Source organism: Haliotis rufescens, unplaced genomic scaffold, assembly GCF_023055435.1.
Source record: "Haliotis rufescens isolate VD_foot unplaced genomic scaffold, xgHalRufe1.0.p SCAF_1, whole genome shotgun sequence".
Taxonomy (NCBI): Eukaryota; Metazoa; Mollusca; class Gastropoda; order Lepetellida; family Haliotidae; genus Haliotis; species Haliotis rufescens.
Window position 1 is genome coordinate 69,679,497 of NW_025963779.1, and position 19,463 is coordinate 69,698,959.

General features: G+C 38.9%; 1 protein-coding gene across 3 annotated transcripts in view; it reads right to left on the reverse strand.

Annotated features, from left to right (window-relative positions):
- Window positions 1–15,663: 15,663 nt before the first annotated feature.
- Window positions 15,664–19,463, reverse strand: part of LOC124134054 (purine nucleoside phosphorylase LACC1-like) — a 31,832-nt gene continuing 28,032 nt past the window's right edge. For all 3 annotated transcript variants that reach the window (XM_046498677.2, XM_046498678.2, XM_046498676.2), the window contains exon 2: window positions 15,664–17,870. In XM_046498677.2, coding sequence (XP_046354633.1) covers window positions 16,625–17,870 — 1,246 coding nt within the window. In that variant the 3' untranslated portion in view covers window positions 15,664–16,624. The remainder of the gene's footprint in view (window positions 17,871–19,463) is intronic.

A 19,463-nucleotide genomic window follows, 5' to 3' on the forward strand; every position in this document is an offset into this window, starting at 1 on the left:
ACCCAAGAGATCATGGAAGGAGATAACAATTTGACCGATATGTGTGAAGAGTTACATACACTTAATCTAACCAGCTGTTCACTTCTCCCGCGGAATTCTGCTTATTGCCACGGGTTCTGTTATGATCTGAATAGACATTATGCAGTTTCAAAACTGTTTTTCATAAAGATAAAAAAACCTGCACATCCGTGGGACTACCATGCCTGAAGTGCGGTGGAGTAGCCTGGTAGTTGAAGCGTTCGCTCGTCACGCCGAAGACCCGGGTTCGATTCCCCACATGGGTACAATATGTGAAGCCCATTTCTGGTGTCCCCCGCTGTGATATTGCATGAATATTGCTAAAAGCGGCGTAAAACCATACTCACTCACTCACCATGCCTGAAATGTTTCCTGATGAAAAATAACGTTGAAAACCTTTTAATGACAACACTAGTATTAATGACCCACTTTGTTAGGGAAGTCTTCAGAAGTAGAAGTAACTAAAAGCGAAGAAGCCATTCCATAATCATAAGAAATCACTGCCAAAAGCAGTCGAATGAGTGACACCGACACAACCGGGTATCACACAAACATCTCATTCTGCATAACAGACACAATAATATTGACGCAAATCTCCGGCACAATTGCACAAAGTTACTCCCTTATTCGCTTCTATGAGTATATTTTCATTGTGCCTATATCGTGCAACCCCTCCAGTAAATAATGCAACAACTGAATTAGTTTGTATAATCAGGATTTTATTTCCAAGGTTACCAATCATAAACATGGACTGAGTGAACATGTACGGCTCCCCTGTACATGACCCGTGTCCGTCCTTACACCTCACCTCAATGGATGGTGTTGTCTGCCTATGGCAAAAATTAAGTATAATAGCAATGGTCGCCGCTTGATAAGCACACTGTGGAAATGGCCAGCCAGAACATACGAGTATTTAGAATTTTGAACTTGATGTACACTTATGTAGACCTCCCCTCAGATTTAAAAAGAAGGCAAAAGAGAGACCTTTTCCAAATTATTTCGCCTAAGAAGTGAAAGTTTGAATTTGGTCGTACCATGAGATGATATCCCTTTAAAAAGGGCAATACAATCATCCTTTTCGAGTTGTGACAAATTTTAACTTGGTTGTGAATAAGTTGATCTTTCTTCAGATTAGCAGTAAGCAATCTATCTTTTGAGAGAACATTTCCAAATTACTTCACCAAACAGGTGACATTTTTACTTTTTGTGGTTGCGTAATTAGACGCTGATCCCCCTTGACACAATGAAGAGACAAAAACAATTGTCTGAGAGAACAATTCCAATCAATTATCCAAATAAGTGACCTTTTTAACTGAGGGGCGTCCTAAGTTGATCTCCGTTCAGATTATGAAAAGACAAAAACCAATCATTCTCTTAGACCACAAATTAGTTCCCAAGATCAGATACCAGAACACATTTTAATACCGGACATATTTTAACGTGGTACCTTAAGTTAATCTCCCTCCAGATTAAGAAATGATATAAACCAATCCTTCGTTTGAGAGAATATTACAAAAATAGTTCGCCAAATAAGAAACCAGTACAGAACTTGATGCTGTAAGGTGATCCCTTCAGATTCGTGAGAAGACATTCAAAATGTAATTCCGCAAGTGTGTGACATACTGTAACTTGATGGTGCCGAAGTTTATCTTCCTTCAGATTACAAAATAACGAAAAACAAACATTCTTTTGAGAGACCATTCCCAAATTGGTTCAGCAAATACGTGACATATTTAACTTTGTGCTTTAAGACGATCTTCCTCAAGATTAAAATAGTAAAAACTGTCTATGATTTGAGGGAACAATACCTAACTTTTGCTTAACATGTGAAAATACGCTAGCCAAAATGAAAAATGTATCATTTAATAATTTTAACATGATGGTGCAGTTGGCCTAGCTCAAGATTATGAAAATGTAGAAAGCATCTTTGTCTTGGGAGAACACATTCAAACGAGTTGTTTACTTTAAGCTCGATGGAGCCCAACGTTGATTTCCCTGGTACAGGCAACACAATTTTGTCTTTGTGATAATATTATAAAAACCTTACGAATTTTAACATGATGGTGCTATCAGTTGATCTTTCTCAACTAGTTTATATAACCTCTGTATTTTTCAATTGATGTTGTCATGAAACGTTTTCCCATCGAAAAGGCAACAAGTTTGGGTTTTTTTCAGTTCGCCAAATAATAAGTGACATATTTTCTTGAGTCAGACGTTAATATCACTTCAGATTAATAAAATTAATAAACAGTCTGTATTATGGTGCCATGAGTTGATTTACTTCTAGATTAATAAAAGGTAAAATTATCCATTTTTAAGAAAATGCAATTAAGTAATCGTTCTTTGGAGAGAACATTTCCAAATCAGGTCCACAAATAATTGGCATTTTCAACTAAATGACATAAGTTGATCTCTCTTCAGACTGAAAAAGGGAAAAGAAGATTCTTTCTATTGGGACAATGTTTGGTTAACTGGATTGTGCCTTATGTTTGTCTCCCTTCAAATAAAGAAAGACAAATTAGTTTGACAAATAAGTGACATTTCTTTAAGCTAGATTGTTATGAAAATTAATGTTCCTTTTGATTACTAAATGGCAGAAAGAAAATACCAATTGTTATGGTTGGTTTGTTTGTTTGTTGTTTAACGGCGCACTCGGCAATATTCCAGCTACATGACGGCGGTCTGTAAAAGATCGAGTCTGGACCAGACAATCGAGTGATTGACATCATGAGCATCCACGCAATTGGGATCGATGCTGCCCTCTGTCAGGAACACCTCATCGTGCCTGTGTATTTGCTTCGCTATAGTAAGGCTCTTTAAACACTGACAGTGCTCCTGTGTGGAGTTCTTTATAGTGTTCCTTGATTACAAAGTCACATAAGTGATCACGGTAAGTGAATGAGTGGGTGAACATAATGAGTTAGTGAACATGATGTGTGAGTGAGTGAGTGAACATGATGTGTGAGTGAACATGATGTGTGAGTGAACATGATGTGTGAGTGAGTGAGTGCCCATGGTGTGTGAGTGAACATGATGTGTGAGTGAACATGATGTGTGAGTGAACATGATGTGTGAGTGAACATGATGTGTGAGTGAGTGAGTGCCCATGGTGTGTGAGTGAACATGATGTGTGAGTGAACATAATGAGTTAGTGAACATGATGTGTGAGTGAGTGAGTGCCCATGGTGTGTGAGTGAACATGATGTGTGAGTGAACATAATGAGTTAGTGAACATGATGAGTGAGTGAGTGAGTGAACATGATGTGTGAGTGAACATGATGTGTGAGTGAACATAATGAGTTAGTGAACATGATGAGTGAGTGAGTGAGTGCCCATGGTGTGTGAGTAAATGAGTGAGCATGGCGAGTGAAAGTAAGGTGGATTATCTGTTCCTTTGAAATAGTATTACAGTTATTTTATGATTATTCAGCTTGGTAGGGGTTGGTGGGTATGCTGTGGTGCATCCCAATAGTGCTGACATACCAAGAAACATCACCAGGGCGAATCTTTTATTGGATCCTGACACACCTAAGGTATGCAACTCTACACGGCAAATATGGGTGCCTGAGATACTAAGATGACCGGACAGCCAATGTCCCTTATTATTCCAAAGTAGAACTGTCTATCCAATACACTCAAAATTAGTGAACACAATTTAAATCAACCACACTCAAATAAACACATACTTAACTGCCAGGCAAAAGAAAATATACACCCAGTCGAGTAACGTCTTGATAACATTTGTAATTTTTGGTTGAATCCAATTTTACACGTGTATGCTTACATTGGTTTCGTTGAACAATAAATAACTGATCAAAATCTATCATGAAAACATGTCTGCTGTCAACAAGTGTATCCTAAAACCTCTTAACTACTGAGGACCACTACTTCCTGAATCCCTCACACTGGAACTGTATTAATCAAGAGCTCTCCTCTCTTCCTGGAGGGGCGGTCAGGTAGCCTAGTGGTTAAAGCGTTCGCTCATCACGCCGAAGACCCGGGTTCGATTCCGGACATGGGAACAACGTATGAAGCCCATTTCTGGTGTCCCCCGCCGTGATATTGCATGAATATTGCTAAAAGCGGCGTAAAACCATACTCACTCACTTCCTGGAGTTTAGATATCTGAATTGTTTCCAAGAAGGCAGAAATGCTGGCGACTGTCCTGAACTACTCTGTAATGCCTTACTTTCTCCATTTTCTGTATGACACAAAACACATTTTTTACTGAATCGGGAATGCTTTTTCTTTAAATATACCAATTTGCTTCTTCACCTTTCTGTTATGAATATTCCCAGCACAAATAGTAGGGAAGTATGAGTTTAGCATGATTAGTATATGATGTTATACTGTCATATATTTCTTAATTTGTAAACCAGAGGCTAATATCATAGTTATTGTATCCCATTTACATAAATAATCACTTACCTGATACAGTTACGAAAGTTACTTGATGATATTTTTGAAAATATTACTTCTCAAAACATTTCATTAAACAAACAAAAAGACGCGATCATATAGCTAAAATTTATCTGAGTATAGCATTAACCAACAAAAACATTAAACTTACAAAAAGTGAAAGAAAATGTCTTTCTGCGTGTTCTGCGTGATTAATCTTGTAGTTAACACGGGCTTTTTGAATTTGCTCTTCTAAAAACCGAACTCTTTCTTGCAGTTCAATATGATTTACAGATTTACAGATGTCTTGCTGCGAAACTCCCTTTGCTCCCTCATCTTCTGCAGCATCATACATTCTCCTCCTGTCCTGATACACCTGTACCAATCATATATAATCTAATATTAAATAATTCTATTGGAGTAAGATGTGTCAATACAGTTGTAACAATGGTCACTACTGGACTTATCTACAAGCCTGCAGCAAATGTCCCATTTCATGTTGTAGCTGTACATAATATGATGGTTTAAGCGAGGTGTATTTCACTGATAACAGGACCAAAAAAGAGGGAGAGGCTTAAATGCATTATTTACACTGTTGCATTTAACGCAGTGTTAAAATGCGTTAAAATGCCTCTGTTATGAAGACATTAGAACTTTGAACAAAAGTTGGCGGCCAAGGTTAGAACCCGACAGAGGCATGTTAAAAAGTGAAACATAATTGCCCTAATCTACGTTTTTTAGTATTTTCTTTTGTAGGCATATGTAAGAAAACACAACACCTGGTTGGAAAACACCCTGAAGGTGGTTGTTCCTTCCTTGTGTTTTATTGTAAAACTTTGCCAACTTTGCGATTTGTTTCAAGATGTACTTGCGACGACACATGTATATGTTTTAACAAAGAAATCAAATTTTAAATGATGACAGAATGACTGTAAATATGTTGTGAGGACATGAAAAAGATATGGACGAATGTCTGAGTACATAGGATAACTGATCATCATATAGCTTTGATGGCACAGAGTCGACACCAACGGTGTGCGTGCGTGCGTGCGTGCGTGCGTGCGTGCGTATGTGTGTGTGTGTTTAATTTTGTTTATTTCAATATGGTGACAATGATCAAAGTTGATCATCTGTAAAGTTATTGTAGCTCAGCATCGTGTGCAGTCAGCAGTTTTAAATGTCAACAGAGGCGGCCAAAATGTGTGGAATCCCCAAACACATACCAAATTTCATGCAATTTTATGCACAAATAGCCGAGTAATGGTCATAAAAAGCCTCATCTGTATGGCTGCCGCCGCGACCAAATTGAAAGTCGGATTCGAAAGTCTTGAACAAATGCAGGGGGAAAAAGCATGTGAAACGTCATTACATTTTGAACACAAATGACCGAGTAAGTACCATAAATAACATTTCCTATACAGTTGCCATGGATGGTGCAACAGCGCCGAAGTATCCTACCGATAACCACTCCTTGTGATGCTCACACTATTTCTGTTCGAAATAAAGTTCGGCAACCATATGTGAAAATCTACATTTTGCCATTGCTACACAATGTATATTTTATTATGTTAGAGTGAGTGAGTGAGTTAATATTTAACGTCACATCGGCAGTATTTCAGCCATATCGTGACGAGTATTATGTTAGAACTTCGACCCTACTTCTAACAGCATCTACACCAAATATCTAGTACCAACATCTCCTGATGTTGCTGACACCGCTTCTGTTCGAAGTCAAGTTTCAGTCGGGTGTGCTACAAATTGTTCCTTGATTCAAATCCACAAAAAGCCCAGGATCCCCTTATTTTGAACACTGGTAAATATGACCATGAAATGTCTCTTGCTAGATATTGTGAGATATAGAAGCAAGACCAACACTGACTTCGCTTCTGTTGAAAATAGGTCACCATCACATACACCTGATCAATATCGGATGATACACAATACTTACCTGACTATCGATGTTGATTGTGTTTGTAACACCTTGCTCAGTTGGATTGCCTGTCACTTGTAACTTAATGCACGGTGTGATAGATACTTTTATCCAGTAGACAAATGCCAATAAACGAAAATTCTACCATGACATTTACAGATGATCTAATTTTATTGTTAATTTTTTCTAATTTTGAAAGGGTTATTGATCGATAACCACTTCTGACCGCATCACTGTCGAATACGTTCGCAGGAAAAGGAGTCCGCTTTACAAAACCACGTTAAGGTCAAGTAGAATGGAAGTAAAGCTATTTTGTTTTTAAATTTTGAGATAATTACACACCGCTAAATGTTACATTTATAAACAGAATAGCTTTATCTCCGAATTAATCAGTACTTGTCATATTAAAAGTAGGTCATAGGAATATATAAATACGTTTGTTTCTTTGTCGTTTAACGCGTCACTCAGCAATATTCCAGCTATATGACGGCAATCTGTAAATAATCGAATCTGGACCAGACAGTCCAGTGATTGACATCACGAGCATCGATCTACGCAATTGTGATACGATGACATGCATCAACCAAGTCAGCCAGCCTGACCACCCGATCCCGTTAGTTGCCTCTTTCTACAAGCATGGTTTGCTGAAGACCAATTCTAACCCGGGGTCTTCACGGGGATATAAATACGTATCTGTCTTCCCTCGAACACTGTCCCAGATTCCCAAGGGATGCTGTAGTGACACATGGCTCACACATGGCTCCATATTCAACATCTGTGACCATTACCAGGTGGAAGGACAAACAAGTCAACATGGATGCAAGAAATGGTCCAGATTAGGATTTGCTCATCAATAATCAGTCCCTTTCCGTCACTATCACCACATGTGCAATGATACATATCATGACATGGACGATATAAGACGACACAACACAACTGACGTGAACCGAATGAAGTGAAGTATCGAAAGTCGAAAGAATGTATACTACTCAAAAGAAGTTAAAGAACACCCTATTTTTCATATTACTCTAGTTAATCTGTCATATCATGGCAGATTAACTATAGTAATATACTGAATCAAAAAAATATATAACGCAAAATAAGTTAAAGAACACCTTATCCCTTCATATACTGGACCAAATAATCAGGGGTCATGATTATATTCGGAGATATAGACTGAGAACACAGTTTCATAAAAATAACCCCTAACATATTGATGATCCCTGCCTATTTGGCTCAGTTTATGAAGGAATAAGGTGTTCTTAACTTCTTTTGAGTAGCACATTAAATTTAACCATATCACCACTGTTAAGTTCAAGTTCTCCAGAAGTCAGGGTCAGGCAGTATTGCTTGTATCCTCCCCCAGGGACTTGAGCATGACATCAGGAATACATACGGATCCGCTGCACGGAGAACAAATACATATATATATATATATATATTGCAGAGATATTAGTGCGGTATATAAATTATAATAATACCAACATTTTGCTGACAAAATCTGACATGACAATTTCTGTTTCCGTGCGTCGGCGAGCACCCAGGAATTGAACCCGTGAAGGTCCGGGTTGTAGTTGAATTCAGCAACCCATGCTTGTCGTAAGAGGAGACTAACGGGATCGTGGGGTCAGGATTGCTGACTCGGTTGATGCATCCCATTTGCGTAGATCGATGTTCATGATGTCAATCACTGAATTGTCTGGGCTGTACTCGATTCTTTGCAGACCGCCGTCATATATCTGCAATATTGCTGAGTGCGGCGTTAAGCAACAAACAAACAAACCCAGGAACTGAGCCACTGTCATCATGGAACTAAGAGTCAAATTCAACACAAGCAATTAAAAAGAGTAACCTAAATTTCGCAACATACAAAGGAAGCGTCTGATGCTACTAGTGAATTTTCATAACTTCCGTTTTGATTCCCGGTACGAATAGGTCTCTAGCGTCCCCGTCGGTAGAAGGACGCCATGCTACATGACTCTCTGATTTAGAGTCATTGTGTCCCTATGAAGTGACTCGTTGTTCATGCTATCAGTCACTAGTTGCCGACAGCGGCGTTAAACAATATTCACTCACATTATTGTTTCATAAATTCCAAAATATATTTTTTATAATTATATCAAAATTCGGGAATCCTGTCACGAACAGGAGCTTGTACCCAGGTAAACATGAAGCTCTTTGGAATAAAATTGCGATGAACTACATGTTGAACGTACCATGAGACGCACCTGTTGTAACCACAATACCAATTAGTTAATCTAAAAGCAAAGGTGTTGTCACATGGCACAGCTTGGGACAACAACAACAACAACAACAACAACATGACAACTGATGCCTATCGTCACGTGTCAAACACACTATTCTGTTTTATTACTTGCCCGTGAAGAGATCACCCGTTTAATAAACATACAGCTGTATTTCACATTGTGTAATACCAAAACGCGTGCTTATGTACTCTCGGAACACGTTTCACGAACAAATATTGAAAGCTCTCAACATCCCTTGGCTTATTCAACGATATTGCGTGTGGAGTTGATAGATCACTGAGTGGAGCTTATGCACACTCGATGACCCCAGCAACCTTGTTGCTAGGCTGACGTCACATGGCATTGTTTCGCCGATGGATCTTGCAACAAAATTCCACAAATTACGTCATCGGGTATTGTGACGTTATTGTAAACATTGAGGTGCAAGGCCCGTTCCACAAGGCGATCGTATTGTAGCGCAACGACAGTCGTTAGTCTGTTAAAGTATGTGAGTTGCGATAGTCTTAGCTCTACGATAATTTTGTGAATTCTAAAGGTGGACCGTTGTATGGCATTAAATTCATACGTTTCAACCTTTGACTTGTTTGAAGTATTATTCTGTTAAACTCAGTTGGACTATGGCGTGGATCGTGTAGGTGTCAGCCAATTCATACTCAACAGTATATTTCTAAAAACGTTATAAATGGCAAGTAATAAATAAAATACTTAACTCGCTCCCGTGTACAACCAATTTTATGAAACTCGTGAATAGTTGTGGTATCTGACTCGCTTTCGCTCGTCAGATACCACAACTATTCACTCGTTTCATAAAATTGGTATTACACGAGAGCTCGTTTAGTATTCTATATTTATCTCATGTACCTGTCTTCGTCCCTCATTTTACTTTTATGCCAAACTGAATTAGCAAATAGATTCAGTAGGCTCTCAAATTTCAACCGTTATCGGGATAGTAAATACCAAATTACCAAACACAAACCATATGTAATGAACTGGCGAGAGCCATTTTGTTCCAGTATATCATATAACGTTGTGTACAGGCAGGTACATGTAGCATATTATTAAGTGCCATTTTGATAAGGATGACTGCAATTATAATGCTTCGTAAGGTGATTTAATACACTATGTTGTGCAACATACTGCGTCAAGTCGTTACAAACTGCAGATGTGAAATTATTGATACTAAACTGAAATAACATAGAAGCTTTGTTCCATGACTTGTTCACAAACTGTTGGCACCGTGAGTATATGCTTATACATAGCTTCACGAGCAACGTCCATCAGCTAATTATCTGCGTTAAACATTAATTTGGACTTCATTAACACGGAAATTGTGTTCGATAAACAATAATCAGAAGCTAATGCAGATAATTAAAAGCTAAGCAAATTAGTTCAAGCCAATCTTCCATGAGACACGACGTCACCGCTGTTCTTCGTGTGTATGCCACATATAACTCACATCAAACCCCTGAAGATCCGGGTTACAACTATTAACATGGGGAAAATGAACAATGTTTGACAAATATTTTATCACGTTAAATGCCACATATTAAGAATTGAAATAAGGGAATATTACAACTAACGACCTCGTTCCATTGTCTTTAGACTGCCAAGGGTCAATCCGATAACGCCTATTGGACAGGACCCGCATCTCTCTTGGTGCTGGTCTGATAGAGTTAGACAAACAAATATAAGACGTTAATTTTGTTATCATCCACCCTTATCAAATCACATGTACCACGTATACATTCGTGGCATGCTAGGAACTGGTAAACAATTATCCGTACTAAACTTCAATCAGAAATACCTTTATCATCAATGCCTCGGTCAAACTAAATTATATAATTCTGTCTAGATAGCGCCACTGAAGTTCGCAATAGCAACTTTAATCAGTAAATGATATTATCTGTAGTAGCTAGAATAGGTATAAATACGGACGACAGACAGTCACAAATCATTCTGTGGCTGTCTAATAAACTGACTGTTTATTCACTCAGGTAAGAACCTTTCTATCTTGCACTGTGTTAATTCTTGACGATATGCTTTTACCCTTGGCAATACCTGCAGGTAACTGAATATGTCATACTTGAGTGTATATCTTAGATATTCCCATGTACTACTTCTGTGTGTAGATTATGCCAATTATGTAAACTGTATTACGTTGTTTACCTTTTGGAATATGTATTGTGGCTGAACTGAATGTATCTTGTGTGAATGCCCACTCGGGTAATGTATTAGCTAGAGTGTGTCGGTTATACTATATTCAATCATATGTAAACTGTTGCATTACGTGTGTACCTTGGAATATGTATCGTGACTAATGTTGTACATGTATATATCTTGTGTAATGATTCCATATCATGTTCATCTAATGTTCTTCACATATATGTACCTCTATTACTGATTGTAAATCTTCTCTAATAATTGACTGTAAACATTCTATTGTTGACTGATTATATATACATTTCTGTGGCTGTCTAATAAACTGATAGTTAATTCACTCAGGTCTTGTGTTGTTGTGTGGGTTAGTCGTGTATAGTGGTACCTCTGCTTAGCGAACTAATTCCTCTCATCCGTTTTGATACAACTGGTCCTCGACAACCCATGCTTTGTCCCGAGAGGCGACTAACAGGATCGGAGTGCAAGGCTCGCTGACTTGGTTGATAGATGTCATGGTATCCCAGTTGCATAGATCGATGCTCATGATGTCAGTCAGTGGATTGTCTGGTCCAGACTCAGTTGTTTATTGACTATATATTGCAGGAATATTCCTGAAAGCGGAATTAAACAACAAACAAACAAAACATAATTCACACCCTTAGTTGTATAATGATATAAGGGTAACGCTATTTTTCAGGGCATTATCATTTGCAGAAGCCCGAGGTCTTCCATTAACTGCCCGACGAAGGAGGGCAGTTGAATAGACTGAGGGCTTCTGCAAATGATAATGCCCAGAAAAATAGCGTTACCGTTATTATAGCTAAAATGGATGGATTTTTTTATCAAATAAAAAGAAACAACAATATCGTGTTTGAAACATTTACTGCAATCAACACGAATGTCACTTACCCACTTTTACTATATGGAAACGTCATAGAACTAATCAGATGACGTCACTATTGAACGTGACGTCACCGATCCTATCCTTTGACGTCACCTAACAACGGGCGTGATAATGGCCCGTCGTCAAGTAATATGAGGGCATTATCAAGTTACAGTGGCCCGCTCATTTCTGATAACATGCGGGCGGTTTAATGATAATTCTATCCATTTTAGCTATAAGTATAAAATATAATGTGTTTATGTGCAATTACGTAGTTGTTATTTCAAAAGTATGAACGTTATTTTTAAGTATGGCAGATATAAAATCTTTACTGACAAATCCGAAGTTAAGGTTGGTTGATAATCGAACACTGTAATACATCATTCTCACAGAAAGTAATTTCCTGTATAAAAATAGCAAACAATGTTTGCGAATGACTAGGTTCTAGACAGATCTAGTAAGTTTCATTTAATTCTTCAAACGACAGTTTGTTTTTCTCGGATTTCCTTAAGAATATCAATCAAACGGGAAATTATTAACCTATCAATACAGAGGCAGTTTCTCAGTTTCACAAAAAGCATTTATTATTACGCGTGGACCTGCACTAAACATCCATCTTCAAAAAGGACACTTAGTAGATATAATATGGAAGAAATGTCACCGATTAAAGATAACTATTAATCAATATTTTAGAGTGAGTGAGTATGGTTTTACGCCGCTTTTAGCAATATTCCAGCAATATCACGGCGGGGGGCACCAGAAATGGGCTTCACACATTGTACCCATGTCGGGAATCGAACCCAGGTCTTCACTAGGCTACCCGACCGCCCCTAATATTTTAGAAGTAAACGGAGATGTACGGTTATACTGTTGCCGTGGAAACCCTTATTTACATTATCATTATATATTATTGGAATACTATTCCCGTACTTACTGTTAATTTAAATATTATTTAATTACTTCACAATTAATAAATTATTTCCCCCCATATATCTCTATTTAAATACGGCAGGTGTATACATTATCATTATATATTATTGGAATACTATTCCCTTACTTACTGTAAATTTAAATATTATTTGATTACTTCACAATTTATCAATTATTTCCCCCCATATATCTCTATTTAAATACGGCAGGTGTATGCACGTTACAGCTAGGGAAAAAGACGCTCTGAACCAAATAATCGAAAGGGAGATAACTCGTGCAGGACAAATATTCTTATCCTCATAAACCAGCCTCATGAACTAGCCTCATGTTCGCAAACAGAGGCTTAGGGATGAACTGCATACGTCTAGCAAGTTAAACAGTTACTGACTTGAAAGCGCCTGGAAGTATCAAGCATGTGCTGTCCTGTTTCTGTTTCAGAGATAGTACAAATAAAAAAACCGGGCTGTAACATGACGTGATAAATATGTCCATATAAGGAAGAAAAAAGGTTTACCTTTGTGGTAAGTTTGTGATTGAGACTGACAGCGTGAGAATGCGTATCATCAACTGCCCAATATACATGTCTCATTCATACAGTTTGTATGGCGATATAGGAGATCAGCATAGAGCACACAGGAAGGATAGATTTTTTTAAAACTTGGATTATGAATCACGAAAAAAATAAATGAAAAGCTGTGTTAGTTTTATTCCGCCGACTAGAAATAAGGTAAATGTTAATATACACAAAATCGTTTACAGTCGGTATTACTATAAATAGATTATTTAAAATATTATGATAAAAACCTGTTGAAATTTTATCTAAAAACCTCCCACCCCCACTTACTATATTTTTCCTGCCTACTTTTTGAGGAAATCGAAAAAATATTTTAAATACGGTTTTAAAATATATTTTTCGAGCTACTGACCTTAATTCATCCGTGAAACTTCAAAATAAAGTCTGGCTTAACAATATTAAATGCAATCCAAGCAATCGAATTTAGTTGTAAATACTTTCGGCCTATGTTACACATATGTATAATTATACATTGTCCAGGTATACTTGCGGGCTATGTATGTCAGTGTGTGTATCTGTAAATGAAAGTGAGGGGCGGGAGTTGTGGAAATCTTCCGCCATCAAATTTGTCCATGTAAAGTAGAGTCTCAATCAAGTAAATCTCTTTGTCAAGTGTTAAAGTCTGAAAGTTAAAGCTGAAACTACAAGCTTGAATCATCCTGAAAGTCACGCACTAACACTGCTGGTTGTATGTACACTGAAAGTACAGTAAACTACGTTTATAACGAACACGCTTATACCGAACTGACGGATATAACGTACTGTTTTTGGTGTCCCCTCCATTTGCTGTACATGTACCTAAAACGAACTGCGGTTATAACGAACTAAAACTAGTGGCCCCTTTTAGTTCGTTATAACCGTAGTTGACTCTGTATACTGAGTTTGTATTTTATCTAATCATAAATTGAAAGTACTGAAATTTAATTTGATTATGTCTGTTTAACCATCACTCATTCCTGCATCGGGGCGGCCGGGTAGCCTCGTTCGCTCGTCACGCCGAAGACCCGGGTTCGAATCCCGACATGGGTACAATGTGTGAAGCCCATTTCTGGTGTCCCCCGCCGTGATATTGCTGGAATATTGCTAAAAGCGGCGTAAAACCGTACTCACTCACTCACTCACTCATTCCTGCATCAGTTTGTAAAGTGCAATCTGGGTAATTTTGTGTAAAAATAATATTGGTTCAGTTAAGTCTTGGGTAAAAAATGAAATTGCAACCACATGCCCCCTACCATGTTAGAAATGTTGTACCTTCTTGCCGAAAAATGTAAATGTTTTGATTTTCAAAGATACGATTTCTAAGATACCCATCAGCAGTTGTGTATGATGTGAGATGTGATTTTGCTATCTAAAGTTTAAATCAAAATATATTTTAAAACAAAAAAAACATGTGGAAGTATCCACACACTGACTGACAAAGAGCCACTACGGTTTATATTTATATATAATATCGCAAATTTAGGATATTGCAAATCAAACACAAATTATGATAAAATAAACTGATAGGTATTATATAGTTTCTTTTGCTGCTCAGTATACATCGGGAAGTCACATAGTATTGATATAATAGTATTAATATAATGAGTGAGTGAGGTTGATTTTACGCCGCTTTTAGCAATATTCAAGCAATATCACGGCGGGGGACACCAGAAATGGTCTTCACACATTGTACCAATGTCGGGAATCGAACCCGGGTCTTCGGCGTGACGAGCGAACGCTTTAACCATTAGGCTACCCGACCGCCCCGTATTAATATAATGAGGTATGTTAAACACACATAGACACGAAATATAAAGACTTATCAAGCATCTCTGATCAGGATGTTCTGACTGCAATTAAAACAACTCGAAAAAAACAATACTTTTGTAGAATTTTTCGAGTGCCTCACCTTTTCATTTTATATTTCGTTTATTGAACAAAGCAATGTAATGTACTGCAATAAATTGGAAACGGTCTAAACCGCCGTGTGTATATGGCAGGAATATCCCAAAATCCTGTTTCAGGTCGCATGACGATCGGGTAACTTCGCTGTGGATTAGGGGTGCACGGGTGGCCCAGTCGTCTAAGGCGCCGCGATTCGCTGTGCAGAGTTGCGTCCCTTGGGCACGCCAGAAACCTATGATTGTGGGATCGAATCCCGGTTCGCCCCGATTATGTTTCTAGGTTTGTCAGCACCATACCCGTGCTCCTTGTTTCACCGAAGTGGTAAACGTCTGAGACCTGCATCACTTCAGGCTTTCCTCCCACATTAAGCTGACACGCCGTGATATAACTGGAATACTGTTAAAAGCGGCATTAAACCCAACTCACTCACTCACTCGCTGTGGTTTACTCCAGTCGACATGAAATTGTTACCCTATAGAAAGTGAGGCTTTTGCTAAAGAACTGTCCTTACTTGAAGATGTCTGTACGTTTACAATTGGTACAACGCTGCTACTCAGGATATTGTATCAACATAACTGGAATCGTTGGCGTTCAAAATCAAACAAAAAAGGCTTCACCAACATTTGCTTATGAAAACAAATATTTTATTTTCAAACTGGTTGTATAACACTCATTTCACGCCCTAAAAGTCACAAAATCCGTCAAAACAATATAATCAAACCAAAAGGAAAGAATAATATGCAAAGTAAAAAGATAATTACCGTTTCCAAATCAAAAGGGATAACATGTCATTTTCAGTCTATTTAAACAATCTACAAATAACAGAAATAATTGGAACCATGCCTTTACACCTATCAAGTAAATGAGAACACCATAAACAGCAATGGTGGATAAATAAATTATATCTATATCTCAAGCAAATAAATAAATATATGTATATAAAACGGGGATATCGTAATTTAAAGATAGGTTAAATCCGATACAGATTTTCTACAAAAAGGTAAAACGTAATTTGTAACAAGTCTGATTAATCAACTGTAAAATATTTCGCTCTGATCTTTAACGAAGTTAAGGATCACCCGATTTTTTCTTATTACTATCGTTTATATGTTATGGCACAACAGAATACCTATAGTAATATGACATAACCGGGTCATCCTTAAATGTTTTCAGTAGTATACTGAAAGTAGTTATGTTAGTTACTTGTTATTGTTATGGCTCACTTCGAAGGGACACATGTGGAAGTGATGTAAATTCATTTGAATTTCACAGTTTCCCATATCCATGTACTGTCGCAATACTGCGTTCTTGACAGAAGGCGATTACGTATTATTCAGTGTTACATATACAATACATCCCATCACCTAATTCAACAATATGCAATAAGGTGTATCTGTACATGGTATGAATATTCAATCATTTCAAAACCTATAACACACTTTGCATTGTTCATGGAATCCAGTTTCCGGTAAGTTCCCGTGTGGGATAGTCTTTGGGAATACATTATATCTATAGGTGGTCCACTGAGGTTTCTTGTCGGCCTGTCACACGGGAGATAACTCATGTTGACAAGGGAGACAACTCTATCTGATATTGATGTACGCAATCTGGTTACCGAAAGGGAACTTATCCCTTCTGTATGAGTAGAACTCGCCTGGGTTGTCGTACGTGCATCTATGGGCACTTGTGTCAATGTTCTCTATCCTTACTCCAACTCTCTGAAGAAGTATCTTATTGGCTGACAGAAGGTCAACATACACCTTCTGATCGCCTTCTTTCCATAGAACAAGAGAAGGGTCAATGTCCGCAAAACCTTTCGCGTCTTCTGGAGTGAACTGTAGATTGCTTGCAGAAAGACACGGACCAATAGCCACGACAATGTCGCCGACGTCACACCCGAAATCTCTCACCATGGCTTGGATAGTGGCGACTGTTATGCCCTTTAGCGTTCCTCTCCATCCAGCATGGGTAGCCCCACAGACGCGTCGCACTGGGTCCGCAAACAAGATGGTCACGCAGTCCGCCCCTGGAGCTGCGATGGTGATCCCTGCTGAGCGAGTCACAATGGCGTCAAACCCTGCAGGTACATCCTGGCCGATACTCCATACTCGGTTGCCGTGCTCGACCTTGGGAAACTGCATGTTCTTGTTGTTGAAGCCAGCCGCTTCCGCCAGACGACGACGGTTCTCGTTGATTACCAACATGGAGTCCCGTTTGCGAGAGGCAAAGGCGAGATTGAGCGAGCGGAGGGCGGGAGTGGAGGAGATACCGCCATTTCTGGTGGTGAATCCGTGGTTAAAGATGGCGTCCGGGATGAGAGGAGACTTCAAAATCTGGATGTCACCAATGGAAGGTAAAGTTTGAAGAAAAGCCTCTATCTCACATTCTAGACCATAGGACGCAGTCAGTTCCATCTTTCCCGTCCCGACCACAGCGAAAAACATCTGATATGCCTTGGTGAAGAACATTTCGCCCAACTGCTTCCAGAAGCCGCTCTGTTCACAAGCGCAGACCATTGCCATTCGGTTCAAAGTGTTGGCATCCAGGAACTCTTTTCCTTCATAGAATGCCTGGATCTTGTTTTCAGTGATGATTCGATGATAAGTGATACCGTTGCCATCTTGGATGTTTGTTTTCTGAGAAACTTTATTGAGCTCGTTGGTAGAAGGGGAGAGCAGCAGGACATGGTGTTGCTGGACTTTGGTGTTTCTGGTGATGACCTCTGTCAGGCGCTCGATGATGCGCTCCTTTGGGTGGTCTTTGTGGTAGAGGTCCGCGAAATAGACCATGGGCTTATTTCCAGGACTCTCCTCCTCCTGGCTCAACATTCTACAACAAACAAAACAACATATTAAAGGAAGCTGTCGAGCGGAACCCAACGGCTGACAGACCTAAAGTCGCTTTCTGCATACACCATTGTATATGTATCTACCAGATACATAACCCAGTGACAAGTCTTTGAAAGGCCCCTTTAATTTTTTAAAGAGTGCCATTCTATGCAATCCGAAATATGTCTTTGACAGAATACTGTATGAATCTTCAACTCTGGGAACAATAAAAACGTTGTTTTTTTCAAAAAAAAGTCTTTGAAAGGCATTTAGAAGCGATACACATAAGAAGGAGAATTTATGGATGTCGACTTCTTTATTATGAGGAACACACCGTTTAGGAGTATAAGCTTACTCCTTCATCAGGTGAATGAACCCAGTGACTCTAAAATAGCACAATTATGTAAGCCTCGATTTGAGATTAAGAAGCGCTTTGAATAAACCCTAAATTGTCACCTAAAACCCACATATATTGGCATACACTACAAACCATTTCATAAAATTTCACAGGTTTATAAATTACGAAATCCCTTCTAAATAGAGTGAGTGAGTGAGTATGGTTTTACGCCGCTTTTAGCAATATTCCAGCAACATCACGGCGGGGGACACCAGAAATGGGCTTCACACAGTGTACCCATGTCGGGAATCGAACCCGGGTCTTCAGCGTGACAAGCGAACGCTTTAACCACTAGGCTACCCGACCGCCCCTCTAAATAGAGACACAATCTGTAATGACATAGCTGGACACAAGGACACCTTGGTTACTTGAAGTAACCAAGCGGGAGCCATCGAAAACATATAGATATTTGTCTCCACTAACATGTTTATTTTATCGAGTGATCTGAAATTTCATGTGTGGCGCAGCAGGTGAACAGATGAGATAAACATGTTATTTGATATTCCATTTAGTATTTTGTTACATGATTTTCATGATCTTCCTCTGAAATCGCAGTGTCATTGGGGCAGACTGAAAGTAGTTCCGGCATAAAATAGTATTTTACTCGAATGATATCTTTTTTCACATTCTGAGGTAGATATTGCACATTATCGCTAAAGTATATTAAACATCGAATTATCCGTAGTTCAAGGAAAGCGAGATGCAGATATAAGAACATATTGTCTATGAAGATTGTAAAATCTGTCTTTACCCGAGAGGACCGATGTGACCCCAGCATCTTACTACTTGTCCGATGAGGCGACTAAATTGGGAACCCGTGTTAATACCGGGTTAATATGTACCCAGAAACCCATGCTGGTTGTAACAGGCGACTGAATAGATCGGGAGCGGTCGGGTAGCTGTGTGTTTGAAGCGTTCGCTCGTTACGCCGAAGACCCGTGTTCGATTCCCGACATGTGTACAATGTGGGAAGCCCATTCCTGGTGTCTCCCGCTGGAATATTGCTAAAAGCGGCGTAAAACCATACTCACTCACTTACTGGGTCGGGTTGAGAGGCTCGGTGATATGGTTAATGGCGTGTTGTCAACGTACACCAACGGCGTGGATCGTGGCTCATAATATCACAAGACTGTCTGGCCCAGATTATTTACAAGCCGAAGCCATGTATCTGGAATATTTCTGAGTGCGTCACACAAT